The 17,127-nt window shown below is 39.9% G+C and overlaps 1 protein-coding gene across 1 annotated transcript; it reads left to right on the top strand.

The window, feature by feature from the left end:
* Window positions 1-1,583: 1,583 nt before the first annotated feature.
* gdpgp1 (GDP-D-glucose phosphorylase 1) lies at window positions 1,584-3,724 on the top strand. The gene has a single exon (XM_036575891.1). It carries the CDS (start codon window positions 2,036-2,038, stop codon window positions 3,131-3,133), a length of 1,098 nt encoding a protein of 365 aa, XP_036431784.1. The 5' UTR covers window positions 1,584-2,035; the 3' UTR covers window positions 3,134-3,724.
* The last annotated feature ends 13,403 nt before the right edge of the window (window positions 3,725-17,127 follow it).

Genomic DNA, 17,127 nt, shown 5'->3' with positions numbered 1-17,127 from the left:
GCCCTGGTCCTGGAGCACCCCTGCCCTGCACATTCCCCTGCTCCCAGCACACCCTCTTCAAGCCACGTACGGCCTGTTAATGAGCTAATTAGTTGGATCAGGTGGGTTGGGATCATGGAAAATACTACAATGTACAGAACAGGGGATAGTCCAGGACCAGGGTGGGGAACTTCTGTACTGAACGCATATCTTCGCAGGATACGCATCCTGTTTGTCCCGCTCTGAATCCCCGTTCCTCGTAGCGTGCATCTGTCAACCAACAGCTACCACACTACCTACTGCTAGGGCTGGGAGTCGATCCCCAAAAGAATCGATTCCTTGATTCCAGGCAATCGGGTGTTGAGAATCGACTCCAAAGCTGTGAACTCGATTCCACACAGTGGCGTTCGAGTGTGAGCGAGATACTCTGCTACTCCCTGAAATACATCCTTCCACAACGCACACATCGACTCTCCGGCTGTGTTTTACTTTAGACGAAGTGGAGCCTTAGAATCGCAATCGGAGTCGACTCCAAAATTTTTGTGTCGAACAACTCTCCCTACTGCGCATGTCGCGCTTTCTCGGCGTGAAGTGCAGACATAAGTGTGTAAAAAATTAAGCTAGAAACAATACAATAAATACGATCAATTAAACAGACATTAGACACAGTAAACAGACAGGACAGTGCACGTTAGTTAGTTTAGTCCTTGTGAATTTATGCTTGAGGAACAAAGCTGTTGCAGAGTGCAGTTAAAACTACTCCAGACTGAATGCACTGCATACATATGTACACACACATATATATATATATATATATTTGCACATTTAAGCCTATACATTTCACTTCAGAAACTCCACCTTCCAAATTCCTGGAAAGCAAGGCAAAGGACACCGACCTGGCAAACTTGTTTTTTTAGATCGTCGTGGCCCTAAAACCCTTCACAGACGTTATACATACAAATTACGACATAACTTTGAGGGAACAACCACAAGCAGGTAATGCAGCTAATGTTAGCTAGGTTGTGGGTTAGCAAACTGTCACTAGAATTGCTGCGGTGAAGCTAACCAGTTGGGATTAGCTATCACGAACATTAGTAAACAGGACAAAATAATACTGACCTGCTGATCCTGTGACAAAGCAAAAATATATACTGTTATCCAGCTGTCAAGCAGAAACAGCGCAGCCTCCTCACCCCTTTTCATGCCTTCCAACTCGCAAGGAAGCTGAAGTCAGCTTCTTTTTCGCTAGCTTCTTGTTTGAATTGTCCTGTTCCACCTTAAAAAGTGTAGCAGCTAAATTTTGGCACCTGAGGCATTCACAATAAAATTCAAACAAGAAGCTGATGAATAGGAAGCTACCTACAGTCTCATCAACTCTCAGAGGTCTCTCTACCTTTGAGACACCCTCACCAGTGCTAACACAGCTCTACGCCCTCGCCTGATCTAACAACTTTTTTCTCGATCTTTCTTCTTCAGAGCTTCTCATCTTTGGCTGTTTCTCAGCCATCTCTCTTTCATAATGTAGCACGTGCCAAATATACAGTCGCACCCCTTCCCCCTATCCTGTGCATGAGCACAAACTGCTCCCTGTCGCTGATTGGGTGGAATAGTGTTCAATGGTTCGGTCCGAGACACTTTGTTTATCTCCCACAGAGCCAGGGCTGTGTATGAACAGCAGATTTTTCAACAACAATAAAGTTGAATTGAACTGAATTGATTTTAATTGAATTGAACTGAACTGAACTGAACTAGCTAAGCACCCTAGTTAGAGCACATGTACGCTTATTGGAGCGCACCGAGTGAACTGTTGTGACGCGCTGGGTTTCTTCTGACCAATCAGAGACACGTACCGGCATGACGTGTCACAGAGGACTGAATGGAAGCAAACACGTGAATCAGGGCGAGATGTCTTAACTACTTCAAGGCAGAACACCAAGAAGAGAGTTTTGTGCCCTGTAATCGGATCCTAGGATCGACGTGGTGTTTCTCTCGCTCTATGGGAGTTTTATTGTCAGCGGGTGGTGAAGTGTAAAGCCTGGAAAGCCTCGTTCCGGACATGGAGGGTCGCCGTCACGTTTTCACCTACACCGACCAGAACTTCGTGCGTGATGTGCGCCGGACTGACGGAGAGACAGAAGGTCAGGCCCTGTCCGGATACGACACAGCTCTGAGATCCGGCTGGGCGGAGAAGATGAGCCGCGGGCTTTTCAGGTACCATCTCGGAGAGCTGGAGACGAGGGTCCTACCCGGCGAGGCGGGGTACGTCGCCCAGCTGAACATCCAGAGGGGCATCGAGAGGCGGAAACCTCAGGAGATCCTGAGCATCCGACAGAACTTCGACCCCAAACAGTTCAACTTCAACAGGATAAAGCCGGAGGAGGTGCTGTTTGAAATGTGTAAGGCTGAACCGAGCTCCACGGAGAGCTGTTTACAGAACGGCACGACCACCGCGACCACCGGCTCCTGTGTGGTGATCATAAACGTGAGCCCGCTGGAATTTGGACACAGCCTGCTGCTGCCTGAGCCAGAGCGGTGCCAGCCGCAGATCTTAACGCCTCAGGCCGTGCAGGTCGGCCTCGAGTCGGTGTTTCTCAGCGCTGATCCGGGCTATCGAGTCGGCTTCAACAGCCTGGGTGCCTTCGCCTCTGTCAATCACCTACACCTTCACGGATATTACCTGAAGCACGCGCTGAGGGTCGAGTGGGCCCCCACCGAGCCCCTCACTCCAGAGAAGAGCCTCTATCGTCTAGAGTGTTTCCCTAAAGGCTTCATGTTCTACACTGAGGGTGAGGATCCGGGTGGGACCGCCGAGGCCGTGTGTGAGCTCACAGATGTTCTGGTTGACAGAAACATCGCGCACAACGTGTTCATGACCAGAGGCTGCCCGCCCAGCACAGAGGCGAAGCGCTCAGCCCTCAGACGGGGAGTGCGCATTTATGTCTGGCCCAGAGTTTCCTGTTTCGGTGCCAAAGAGGAATCCGCCTTCAACGTGGCCCTGTGTGAGCTGGCCGGACACCTTCCCTTCAAAAACAAGGAGGACTTCAGCAAGATAGACGAGGACGGAGTGAAGGCCATCGTTCAGAGATACGTCATCAACGACCAAGAGTTCACTGAACTAGAAAAACGAGTTGTTGGAAAGTTACAAACTTGTTAGCTTTGTGGTGTTTTGAATAGCTGTTAATGAGGGTTCAATTTGACCCCATTCGATATTTATCATATTTAAATAAATGGTTGTCATTTTTTTGGCGAAGAAACAAAATACTTCACACAATTTTGGTTAACAGTCTTAATTACTACATTACAGTAAACATGCCAGTACTTTTCTCCTTACCTGCAGTGGTGTTACAGTTGTTTGGACCACAGAATGTGTGGAGAGGAAAACTGCTACTCAGTAAAAACAGTCAGTTCCGGGTTTGTCAGGCACTAGAGGGCGCTCCCAAACGAGTCCAAAATGAATGGGTTACTGTGGAGCATTTGAGCAAAATCATAGTTTGTAAATGCTTGAACATTTCTTCATATAGAAGAATACATTAATTTCCTGAACACAGAACAGCACAAAACATTTTAACACCGCTGTTAAATTTTTGAGCGCTATTGAACTCCAGTTATAGGAGTTAGTGAGTGCAAACCTGCACTGGGCCAATGAGCTGATCAGTTCGCCAAGCAATCGGCACTCAGCAGCGGTGATGCTACCCAATCAGCTCTCAGTAGCGGTGATGCTACCCAATCAGCTCTCAGTAGCGGTGATGCTACCCAATCAGCTCTCAGTAGCGGTGATGCTACCCAATCAGCTCACAGGTGATGCTACCCAATCAGCTCTCAGTAGCAGTAATGCTAGCATCCTACTGCTCAAAAAAAAAAAACGTACCTGTAAATTTTCTTTGCTTTTTTAGTGAAATACATCCTTCTACTTTCTAGCCGTTTACCTCCGTCACCTCCATTCTTTAAGGACTACTAGTTGAGTATCAAGTCTGTATTTGAAGCCTCTACATTGCTGGTACATCAGTGGATTTCTTCATTGTCATGGGCTGGATTCCCAGTGATGATGTATTTGCATAATGCATGCTGGGCGCTGTAGCGAGAGAACAACAAAGGACGAAAACACAAAAACAACACAAAGTCATGAACTGTGTCAAACCAATAAGGCTGAGGGATGCAGTGCTGCACTGTAGAACAGTACATAAGATGATAAATGCTAGTTTTAGTTCAGAATGCCACAATTAAGACATTAAAATACGGATAAGTAAGATATATCTAAATATGTACCTTGGAAATAAAAAGGACTTATTTCTTAATTTGTTCCACATATATTTATTAGATATTTTATTTCTTTATATTTTGTAAATGTAATATTTTATTGTATTAAGATGTAGTATGATGTATTTTTTTAATAGATCGAAGAATATGTAAGTCAAAATATGTCAATCAGAATGGAAGTGGATTATTTGTAAGGTTGTGATTGGCAATCAAGCTTTGTTACCAGCAGATAGCGGTTCTAAACTGAATGTTTATAACATTGTTTGAACTGTAATTAATTGCCAACAGGCAGACGTATAATAACTTTGTTTGCTCTCATTAAGGGCTGGTTTCCTGGACTAGACTAGGTTTAATCCTAGACTTAAAAAAGCTTTTCAATGGTCAATACTTATTTAATCTACACTCTTAAAAAGAAGATTCTTCAAGGGTTCGGTAGTAAAGTCAATGGTTCTATATAGAGAGCCATTTGAATGCTTAAAGGCTGCTTTGCATGGTGAAACAGTTCTTCAGACCGATGGAGAATGTGCTGTGTATAGTTCTATATAGAACCAAAAAGCGTTCTTCTATCGATACGATGTCAAGCTTGCCCCTGTTTTTCAATGTATGTGAGAGGCAGAAAAACCTGAGTATTTTTGTATTCAGTTCACCTCACTTTATGAATTTTTTTGTTTTATAAATGGTGGTTGAGTTCTACCTTTGTAGACCAATGAAGATAAGCTTAAAGTACACATGAATGGTAAACCAAAAAGTGACTGAACATCATTTCTGTTGTCCATTATGTGAGCCTGTTGCTCAAGAATAAAGTTGCTGCAAGCATAAAATTGCTGTATGTGTTTGTAAGAGCAGTGTGCAGGGGCGTAGCCAGGGTGGCCAGTGCAACTCACCTGTAAAACGTGGCCACCCTTCTGGCCACTGCAACAGACAAAGTTAAACAAAGTAAGACAGTCAGCTGTCGTCATTGGTGCAGTCTCTACAGAAATGTTCTGCTGTTTTGTGTAAATGGTTTTACAGTCAAAATCTGCCCTCAGGGCACTTATCCCTCAGTTATGATGCTGCTCTCAGTAATCAGCATATTTCACAGGTGAGTAACGTTATTCTTGTTTGTTTTGCATAAGGAAGCTACTAACACTGGCTTTCTCTGTTAGGAAAACATTTAAAAGCACCTACATCAATCTATACTTCAGTGTATTACAGTATTGCAGCAGAGTACATGCTTATGTTTGCTGATGCAGTTTCTTCAGAGGCAAATGCAGTGCTGAATAAGTTCCTGCTAAAGCTACTGTAGGTTAGCCTTTTACTTAGCCAAATATTTTTTTTCTCCTAATGTCACCTTTTTACCCTAGCATTTTGCCACCCTAAAAATGTCACTGGGTCTAACCTGACCCCCCTGTTGAAAAGAGGACTGTGTAGTTTACTGGACAGACCTCATTGTCCACGACATACACAATGGACATGAAGAGGTACCGTTCATGTCTAGAGCAGCTGTATCTTAAGTCACTTAATATTTTCTTTGCAGGTCTGCTGCTACTCAGAGCAGATGCCATAGACTCAGTGTGACTGGGGAATTACTTCTGCCTGTTCCCTGTTGATAGGTTGATAAAGTCTCACTTATTCAAAAACATAGTTTAGTGAGGTTCTCTGTGTACTGCTGTAGAAAAGCTACCATTTTCCTGGCATGAGTGAGATCAGCAAGAAAGACCTCTTGGCTAGATTTGTGAACAGAATGTCTAAGCTCTTCCTTGAAGAGTATAATATATTCCCCAAAACCTGCTCTATGTCTGCAGAGTAAGCTACTTCCTACTTATTCACTTAAGGCTTTTTACATAATGATTTAACATAGGTTTAATAATAAGGCTATTAGGCTTTACATATACATGCATATTTACATAAATAAACCACTTTAGAATAATCATTTGACTTTTCTCTGGTTCTACTTGCAATCCTGTAATTAGTATGAGAGACTCTCCATGGGCACGAGAAATATGCTCTATAAATGGAATGAATAGACGCATGGTTGATACAGGAATCATTTTGGTATCAGCAGATAGTTGCTAAAAACTATTAGCATAGGACCGATAATTAGATTTCACTGCTATTTTGAGCGGATATTTGATGCTGTATATATTGTACTCCAGAAGAGCAGAGCATTTAGTTGACACTAGGTTACTGCACTAAAATCCATTTTAATTTGGATTTTTTTTTTTTAATTTTAAAATCCATTATAATGCCGTCTTCATCACAGATTATCACCTGAATAAAGCTTATTTACTCTTGTTTTATCAGATAACATGTAGCACAGTAGCTTTGTCATTTCCTGAAGAACTGAGATGTTATAGCTGTCTGTCTTTAAAGCTTGACTACCAGGCTGTGTGCAATGACATGGGGGATGTGGTGATAAAGACCCTGATCCACTTCTAATCCAGTCCATTGTTGGAAATAAGCCAAACCTGGTTCTCTCAGTGGTGACAGACTTGCTACAAGCAACTGCCTCTTGCTGGCAGTGAGCCCTCTTTTCTGGTAACAGATACATGAAGTCTGTGCACTAAGCCACAGCCATCCTGCCTTCCCTTATCGACCATATTGGCTGCAAACCAAAGTTGCCCTCCGCTACCTTTCCCTGATTTTTATCCAGCAGCTCTGTGGTGTGATGATCATTATCATTAATTTCTACTAAACTAAAGCCTCCCTGTGCAATTTACTTTGTACTTGTTAACTTTAAGCTGTGCCGATATGCTGTTCTATCTGCCATGTTGCTGCACTTCACACTCTGAAACAGATAAATCTGCATGACATACAATATGGCTATGTGATTACTGTTACCAGTGACACCTTTCAGAAGGAGCCAGTCGCCCAACTAAAAACTTATGCTTGTGACTTTACGATTTAAAGACATTTTTAATTTAAAAACATGTTCAGACATCCAGCAACTCTTTATTATTTATTTGCCTCATTTAAAAAGCAGTCCAGTCTGAAACACTCCTAATAACCTCAGTGTGAATTGGTGGGGCTAAACTGCTGTAGGCTGAATAGGTGGATATATGTAAAAATGTTGGTTTTCGTGACATCACAAAAACAATTAGTACAAAATGGGCTGTTTTTGCAGCTTAGTTTCCTTATGTGAACTGCATGGAGTAAAAGGAATGTTTTGAAACAATGTCTGCATACAACATCAAACTCAATTTTTTCTAAAAAGAAAATGTTTTCCATTATTTCTTTTTGTGATATTGCACGCCTCTGCCCTCTGCTCAACAACGTTAATGCCAAAATGCTGGTATACGCCTACATTTTCTCCCACCTTGATTATTGCAAATCCCTCTTTAATGATCTCCCTGATAATTTGCTCAACTGACTTCAGTTCATTCAAAACCCAGCAGCCAGAGTCCTCACTTTTACCAAGCACACTGCGCACGCTCCTATTCACCATCAGCTTCACTGGTTACCAATATCCTCCCGTATCAAGTACAAACATCTTCTAACTTTCAAAGCCCTTTGTGCTCTTGTCCCTACACTGTTATAAATAAAGGTTCTGTGCATTTTTCATTCATCAAGGAACAAACATTGTAATTGGATTTAAGGTCCAATTTTGTACCCTAAATACGTTTTCCAGTGGAACAGTACATATTTGTACTTTTCATGACCTAATGTTTTAAAACAAAACAATAAAATAAAAAGCCTGGAGACGGGGCGTGTGGAGTTAATACAACTTGGTTTATGGAACAATTATGTTCCCTGACTAAAGATACTGAGATGTACTATTGAGGGTACCACCCCAGTGACAAGAAGGGTACTGCCCCAGTGGCAGTTTCATACCTTTTTTCTGAGAGTATATATACCTTAGTGAAGTCCTTAATCTGTACTGACCCTTTTGTTCTGTCAGATCTTCTGGCAGTGGATTTCTTGCAGTCCTATGCATAAGACTGTCGTCATTCAGTCCTACTGTTCTCAAACTTTGTAACTCTCTCCCACAGTCTCTGCATGGCTTCTCTACTCTCTCTTCTTTTAAAGCTCAACATAAAACTTTCCTCTTTATTGCTTAATACTCTTCTTCCTCAAAGTCTTAGGTCTGTTGCTTCTCTTTGTAAAGTGTCCTTGGGTTTGTAAAAGGTGCTATATAAATTGAAATTATTATTTATTATTATTATTATTATTATTATTATTATATGGGTCTTTTAAGTTGTTGCTGCCATAGCATTTTTTTTCTTTCTTTTTAAATTACTCCTTTTGAAAATGAAACCTGTCCTTTACATTGTATTAACAATTCATGACAATATAAATGGTACAGAATTACTTGGAATTACTTAGATGCCAATTACATAATGCTGATTGAGCATCATTTGAATGCCACAGCATATCTAAGTGTTGTTGCTGATCACGTGCATCCCTTTATGGCCACAACTTATGGAAGTGAACATTCATGGAACAGTGGAGCTCAGTGTACTTCAGTTACCTCCTAAGTTGTCACATCTGAATCCAACGAAACACAATCAGGATGTGGTAGGACAAGGGATTCACAGCATGAAAGTACAGCTGGCAAATCTGCAGCAATTATGTGACTCAATCCTTTCAGTGTAGACCAGAATATCTTCAGGCTTCCAGCAACTTCTTAGATCCATGCTATGAAAAATTCAGGCTGTTCTGAGAGCAAAGGGGGCCCCACTCACTATTAGAATGGTGTTCCTAATAAAGTGGCTGGTGAGTCTATATTCAAACGGTGTGACATCAGAATAATTTCAACAACAATTTCAATAAGGTAATGTTTCACTAATGCAAAAATCAGTTCTGCTTATTCTTCCCCACAGGTCAATCAGGTGCCCAGCTTTGCTACAGACTGTTGTGGATTGGGAAGGGAACAACGAAGACGTCGACCGTGCCCCAGTGTTAGCTGCTGTATTCTAGAGGATGACAAATGAGCAGAAAGACAAAATCAATAGTGAGAATGGAATAACCCTGACTCAGTGTCCTTACATTATTAGTCAGCTCTCATATTTTTAGTAAATATTAGTCATATATTCACATACACATATAAAAATGAAGGTTTCCATATGGTTCGGGCATGAACGCACAGTGCTAAGAAGCTTTAATTAGTACAGAACATTTAAAACTTTAAAATTTGTGTTTTACAAAAATGTACACAATGGTTCTGTAAAGAACCATTTACTGAAAGGTTCTTTAAGAAAACAGAAGTGGGTTCTCTATGGTATTGCTCCAATTACCACCTTTGCGTGACTTACTCTTTGAGTGGTTGGTCTCTCAGTTGCTTTGTGCTTTGTGATTTTCTGAATGGAGAATGGAGGGAAAGTCATATGTTGAGATGCATGCAATACCCCTCTAAATCCCCCGGAGGGAGCTGCTGCTCAGTACTCAGCTCAACTGGTTCATACAGTAACAGAGTCTGGTTGGAACAGCAGCACTGTAGATACAACAGAACCTATCCTGACTAAGATAGTAGCAGTTATGATGCTTCCTGCAGAGGCTGCAAGGAATGCTCAGGATACAGGGTAAAAGAAATGAAGTGTCTGCCTGATATAATTGGTCAAGGATCTGAGACAGAACTTGTTTGGGTAAAACTGTCAGAACAAATTTACTTTAAATGTACTTTGTAAAGCAACTCTGGGTATGAGAAAGTCACGACATAAACAAATGAATGAATTAATAAATAAATTTATATTGTTTTACAGTGAGGCAAGTTATACTGTTTTATTTAACTTCTAGCCCTTTATGAGCAGCAGTTATTACTGTGATGTCAGATTTGCTGGTGAACTGTGATACTTCACAAATTATCTGCCATGTCAAAGCACAACACAGCATGATAATCAGTATTTAGATGCTGTGGCAATACAAACTGTTCTTCTAATTCATGAATGGGATTCACTGCTCTAAAAATTTGGACTTGATCCATGCATTCATGTAGGTCTGCAGTGAAACTGAAGAGGACAGAGATGTTTTTACAAAACTCATGGTAGCTTAATCAAGACCAATTTATTACTAGTCTATACTAACAGATGTCTATAATACTAGTCATCTGTCATGGCAACAGAAAACACTATAAAACATGTTGATATGTTGCAGATAGGTTTGTTGCAATTCACTTGAAACAAAGATCCATAGACCCATATTAAGTACATTTATGGTTATCCCATTCTCACTTTTGCCTGTATGTGGATTCAATATTATAATGTTGGTATTAATGGTAGGAAAAACATGCTTATTATTATTATGTCATTTGGTTAATGATTTACTATTATCTGCTTTAACCAGGGCTGTTATAAGCCATAGTTTAGGACTGCTGAGCTACCACGGGAGCCCAGAGTATTTAATATAATTCAGGAAATTTCAGGAAGTCTAGAGATTTTTGTACACTTTTTCTGAACTAAGCATGCATTCTTTTTTATTTTTGGATACAAAAGAATATGATTACAGTGGATTAGAGGCTCCCTGGTAGCATGTTGCTTTGACGCTCCTGTGTTCTAGAAGAATGTGGTTGTTATTGATTCTTTCTATTACTATGTTGTCAGATCTTCCTTGTAGACACTTATGTGTTAATTGCTGTGCTGTCAGACTGTCATGTGAGCCTCATCTTTTCTCAGTGTAGGAAGATGCTGAACATGAAGCAGAAGTTGCCAGGGCGTTCCCAGTTGCCAGGGAGACAGCAGACCTGTGGGCATGGCTGTGGCCAGCAGAAGCAGAAAGAGCAGACAGTAGTCAGAATGCTGTCTGTACCACCACAGCAAGTTTACCCCTTTAAAATGTCTGGTTTGTTATAGTAACCTTTCTTACTGTGCACAATGTATTCATATACACTTCTTATTTGAAAAGCAACATCATCATTTATGTTATAATTGCTCTGAATGTTTGTTTTTCACTCATTTTAAGGCATTTAATGTAACAAGATTTAGAATGTAGAAAGTATTTCCTGCAATTTAAATTAACCGTCAATGTGCGTGATGGTCGCCGCCTCATTTCTTTTTTCATAAAAGAATCTAAATGTTCCATTTCAGATTGAATTAGAGATTTACATCCAGGATTTCATTACTTTTTTTTCTGGCAAATATATTCCTTCATTACACAGTGTGTAGAAAATGAGGCAGCCAGGAAGAGAGGTCAGGGTCTGAAGCAGAGAGGGAGAGAGAGATTGCTTAGACTTTAGAGTTGTGGATCTCATTCTAAACCTCCCACAAGCCAGATTAAACTAGAACACACTAGAACTGCTGAGACTTAATCTTCCACCTACAATTCACATGGAGAAGTGTTCTATAAGTTACAACACTTTAGCCCAAAAAAATGTATGGTTACCAAATCTAACTGTTACAGGACAAACACAAGTGTTTTGTCAGTGATTTTACAATAGTCTTCTAACAGTTTTGAAAAAGTCACCCCATTTCAGGTACAAAGAACACCTTGATATATAGGAGAAAATTGTATTATTATACACTTATGAAGGTAAAGGTTCCTGAATGGTTCTTGGCTTGGATGTACAGTTCTAAGATAATTTTATTTATGTGGATCCCTTACATTGTGTGGAGAAAAATCTCATTTGCAAAAAAGAAACATCTGTTGAAAGATTCTCTAGGAAACCAAAAGCGGTTCTTCTATGGCATCACTCCAAAGAACACTTGTTGGACCTATATTTTTAAGTGTATTGCTAGTTACTTTTGTTATCATTGAGAGATTGTCTCTTACTTGAAACCACTTATACATAAATAGCTGAAGTAATGGTGACATTAGAATTGCACTGGCCTGGACATCTAGCTAGTTTTTTTAGAAATTTGTGTTGTAAGTTGTAAGTAATACTCAGTCTCCCTAGAGTTTATTAAACAAACACATACATTAAAAATTGAACAGTCCTTTTTTCTTCTTCCCAGTGCTGCTTATATAACATGAAAAGTATGCATTTCAGTTGCCCATGGCAGTGTAGGTTTACAAGATCATAAAGGGACTGAAACATGATCTGATGCTGGACAAAAAATCTGAATTAGCCTTTGTCTCTCGTTTTCCAGGAATCTCTTTTTAGGAAACTGGCTTATCCAGTCAAAATGACAATTCTGAGTTTATTTTTGTTCAAGACTGCAGGCTATGATCCAGCCTCCATTTGCAGGAATGACTCTGCAGTTCAAGCCCAGCCAGGAAGCTCCGTGGCCTGGGGAAAGTTTACCTAGTATACATTATCGGCCATGTAGTAATATGTAAAATATGGAAGCTTATAAGATGGGTGAAGCACATAGACTATATATTATAATGCCTCATTCATAAAGCAGTCAGCATTTAGGTGGCTAGAGATACTTGCATCCTTGTTCATGGGGTGACTAGGTTGTGTTATAGAATGATTCATGAAACATAAGTGATCAAACACAGCCCACAGTGACCCACAAAAATTGCCCTTCATAAGTGCAGAGATAGTGAAATACTTTTTGCTGTAAAGAACAGAACTTTACTACTACTATTACTAATTCTAATCACAGTTTTCCACATTGATCAGTTCACAACCTTCACTCCAGTTGCTGTGACTGTTTTTTGGGGCATGCTGTGTCCACTAGTCTCACAAATCAGACTTCTGACTATTTTCAGACAGTCTAATAGGTTTCATCACTCAATAAGGCCCATAAAGGGGCCCTTTGATATGTGAATGACAACCAACAAGCAGTTGTGTGCTTTGGCAAATTTGTAAGGACTTCATTTAAATCTTGAATGAGTTTTTAAAACACGATAATGAAAACTTCAAAAACATTGCAGAGCAGGTAATTGCCATTGTCTCCATTGGCTCTAGGAAAAACCTACCAATGGAAGGTTTTTCTTAGAGCCATAGGCCCAGTCCTAGAACTATTTAGGAACCTTCATTTTAAAGAGTGTAGGTGTCCCCTGACTCCCTTGCGTCAGCTGGACAGTCAAAGAGAGCAATGAATTTGTCAAAGGAGGGGGTTACTTCACCTTGTTGAGCTGTTACCCGTGAACAGAGAACTGAGGAAGGCCACCTGGGAATCTTTTGATTGAAATGACCAGATACATTGACCAAGTTATGATGGATACTTGTAGACAAATCACCAGCACCAACCAACCCTTGAGACTACTTTGGGCTACTGGACTAGGTGGAAGCTGTTCAGGAGTTGCTGTTGCTGCTAATGTGCTGGTCTTCTGTGTGGGTAAGGCACCTAAACACTAAACTAAACCCTTCAGAGTGCAGCTGAAGGTCTGCAGCTGTTGCTGTTATATGACTTGGAGCTGGGTTTGTGCAATTCTTACTTTATGCAAATCTTGATCATCAGCATCAGCAACTATTACGTTTGGCAAGGTCTTCTGTCATCATAGAGGAAAGACTCATGCACAAGAGGCAGATTAGAGTTTACTTAGAGATTCAGGTATATAGATAAGGATACACAACAACAACACCTGACGTCAAATGCAGAACATAGAGCGACAGTTCTCCATGCATAGTAGAAACACCGGCCATACAAGTAATAATGCTGATGACACAACATTCAAGGTGAAGCAGCTTGGGCCGTGGTAACTGTGACACACTGTATTAAATCAATCTTAGCAGAATCTATTATTCTATCCAAGACTCATTTATCTGTGTATGTCAGTCGTTGAGATATAAACAAAGTCATTCAGAGTGGTTTCATGTTAAATGGTGCAGAATAGAGAACTTTCTCTATAGTGGTGGTGACAGGAATCAGAGGTCACAATGTCCACAACACAATTATAGCCACTGTATACACTATCCAAAATAATCAGTGAACCCACGCATGTCTTCTGAGTTTGAATTTTTTTCTTATGTTTTAGAACATAATAGCGTTCACAAATCATTCTTTAGCTTCTTTCTCTCCCCCATCTGGTTACAAAATGTTTCCCGCAAGGGTCAATATTAGGTCCTACACTGTTTCCTCTATATATATGAATAATATTCTCCTTGTTGCTGGCTTTCATTCTCTTATATTCTGATGACACAATCCTGTATGCAACTTGCTTGTCCCCTGAATTTGTATTGTCAGTGCCCTAGGATAGCTTCCTCCAGGTACAAAATTCCTTCACCAACCTTATATTGTCATTAAACACAATCAAGACCATGCGGTTCAGTCGAAAGGATGTATTGACTGCCCCAGTTTTAAATTCACTAGGAATGAGGGAGCCATCCTGGAACAGATTACAACATATAAATATCTGGGCATTTGGCTAGATAGTTCATTATCCTTCTCTAACTGTACAACCAAACTACAGTCAAAGGTTAAGGCCTAGCTTTTTTTTTAAACAGAAATTGTTCCTCTTTCCAACATAAAGTCCCATGTCTTTTGGCTCCTCTACATTTCAGCGTGCTGTTGCAAAAGACAGGAGTCATTTATCTTAATTTCTAATTTTTGTCTTAATGACGTGCTTGGTTAAATTAAAGGTTAAGCAGAAAAAAGGCATGATGGCAAACCACTTTCACTCTAAAATGCAGATTTGTACAGTGAGTTAAGTATCACATAAATTAGAAAACACTGCATTAAATCAGCTTTAATGTACTGAAAACTAAAAAAAAGCCTCTTTAGACAGCAGCGTGGACCCTTCACATTTTTAGAATCCCCTCTGATTACTTGAATTACATTTTCAGTACCTGTAGTCTGTAATTCTGCAATGATGTAATAACATAACTTTTTGTGGAACTGAGTGTAGTTAATCTATTTAGTGGAAACCAATGTCAGTCATTATCAAGGATTGTAGTCCTTATTTTGTAGTTACTGTTCTGTGTCAATAGGGGTACAAGATACAACCCAACACAAACCTTTCCAGGCAGCACACATCCATTCAGTAAACAGCAGTGTAGATTTACCTCATCATAAAAGGACTGAAAGATGACGAACTTTCCCCCGAAACACTGTCAACACAAAGAGCACCACACCTTGTACCACTTCACACCTTGTCTAATATGATCTCAACACTGTGGGTGGCTGACTCAAGTGCCCTATTAGTCCTTTTTTTATAAGTAATCTTTTTTAAGTAATCTCAAATAGACTTGCTTATGAGGTTTCTGAGACTGTATGACATTGTTATCTCTAAAAAGAAAAAGTCAGGTAAAACTCAGGATCCAAGAAGGCTGCTAAGAATGTCTGGGCATTTAGTACAGGCAAGCAGTTGATCATATTCTTTAGTATGTTTTGTACCAGAAGGTGATATCCAACTGTTGGTGAGCATGTAAATATAGTAATATTTGGTTTAGAAATTATCCTCATATATTTCATCCTCATACATTCACCAACCTTGCCCTTTAACTCTAGGATTATTATTCAGTAACTGCTATGAGTTATTGAGGTGGAATTCCACCAGTTTTCGAAAACCTCTGCATAATTCCATTACTGAGAAACAAAGTCATTTAGAGTGGTTTGATGTGGAATGATGCACTATAGAGACACTTACTGACTCAAATTTCCTTACAAAGGTGGTGATAGGAACCAGCGGGCTGTGATGTCTGCAACACAAATATAGCCATTTTATTTACTCTCCAAAACAACCAGTGAACCTACATGTCTTATGTGAATCTGAATAAATACTTTTTCTTTTTAGGTACTATTTTGCTTTAGGTACACTCTCAGAAAAAAAGTACGAAACTGTCCCTGGGTCAATAGCCTCTTGTCTCTGTGGTGGTACCCTCAAGTGTACCTTTAAGTACCTTTAGTCAGGGATCATAATTGTGCCATAATCCATTGAAACTATAATTTCTAAATTATATTTCCTAATTTGTAAGTTTTCTAACTCCACACACCCTGTTTAATCTCCAGGCTATTTATTTTAGTGTTCTGTTGTAAAACATTAGGTTATGAAAAGGTATAAATACATATTTTTCCACTGGGAAAAAAAAACTTATTTAAGATACAGAATGGGACCTTAAAACCACTGTTTTACCTTTGAGGGTACATTTACATTGTTTGTACCTTGATGAACAAGAAATGTATCTGCACAGTTCCTTATTTCAGTGTTCTATCTTGCCTTACAATTCCCTGCATGTGCCTCTCAATTTATGACAAAATCTCACCCCAAAATTAGCGTTAAATCTCTTAGTCATCAGGCAATATATCTAGAATAATTTTGTGATTACCTTGTGTAAGGAAGCTTTTAGAGGCATTAAACTCTTCAGACGTCTGGTTCCGATCACCATCACTTCTGAAAAAATACTGTGCTGAATTATACATTTTTTCTAGAATCGATCATTTCACATCAAACCATCCTGAATGGCTTTGTTTACAGCCCCTTTAAGTAACTACGATGAAACTAGTATGTAAAGAATGTAGTTCTAAAAGTGAGGAAGGGAGGTCTGTACTAGTTTAATGGCTTAAAGCCTCACACTTCCAGCACAGATTTTCCTTGTAAAACCTGACTGCACCCTTAGATCTCTGACCTTCTCACTTTCTCATTTTGTGCATCTAAGCTGTACAAACAAAAACACACATTGCTTTAAGACTGGGTACTGGAGCCTTTCACAACTAGCATCTACAAAAAAGGTACAATCAGCATGGCAGATCTTCTACACAGGAGTTCTAGGAGTTTACAGGAGATCTTCTACATAGGAGCGTTAGTAATGTGTGTGTGTTAGGCAGGTGCATTGGGGTAGAATTAACTATAAGCAACAAGTGGCTCACAGTGTTCATTCCTCTTTTTTTCTTTGTTATTTTTTACAGTTACTTTTTATGTCTGTTCCTCTCTCAGACACGCTCTGTCTTATGACTGCCCTTTTCTTTCTCACTTCCTTTTCTTTCTTTGTTAAAGGAGTCATTTAATTGAGGCTGTGGCCACAAATGCTTATTAATTCCAGGTGATGGCCTCTGTAACTGAGATTAGGTTAGTCAGAAGAGACCTGAGTCATGTATTTGCTCTAAATGAGCACCCATGGTGTACTACTTGTGCAGTGTACTCTCATATATC

The sequence above is a fragment of the Colossoma macropomum genome, unplaced genomic scaffold (assembly GCF_904425465.1).
Source record: "Colossoma macropomum unplaced genomic scaffold, Colossoma_macropomum, whole genome shotgun sequence".
Classification (NCBI taxonomy): Eukaryota; Metazoa; Chordata; class Actinopteri; order Characiformes; family Serrasalmidae; genus Colossoma; species Colossoma macropomum.
Note: the sequence above shows the minus strand (reverse complement) of the source record. Positions and strands in the feature narration are given on the sequence as shown.

What these genes read in the sequence shown, in the direction of transcription:
- gdpgp1 (XM_036575891.1), top strand. Translation starts at nt 2,036, where the DNA reads ATGGAGGGTCGCCGTCACGTTTTCACCTACACCGACCAGAACTTCGTG.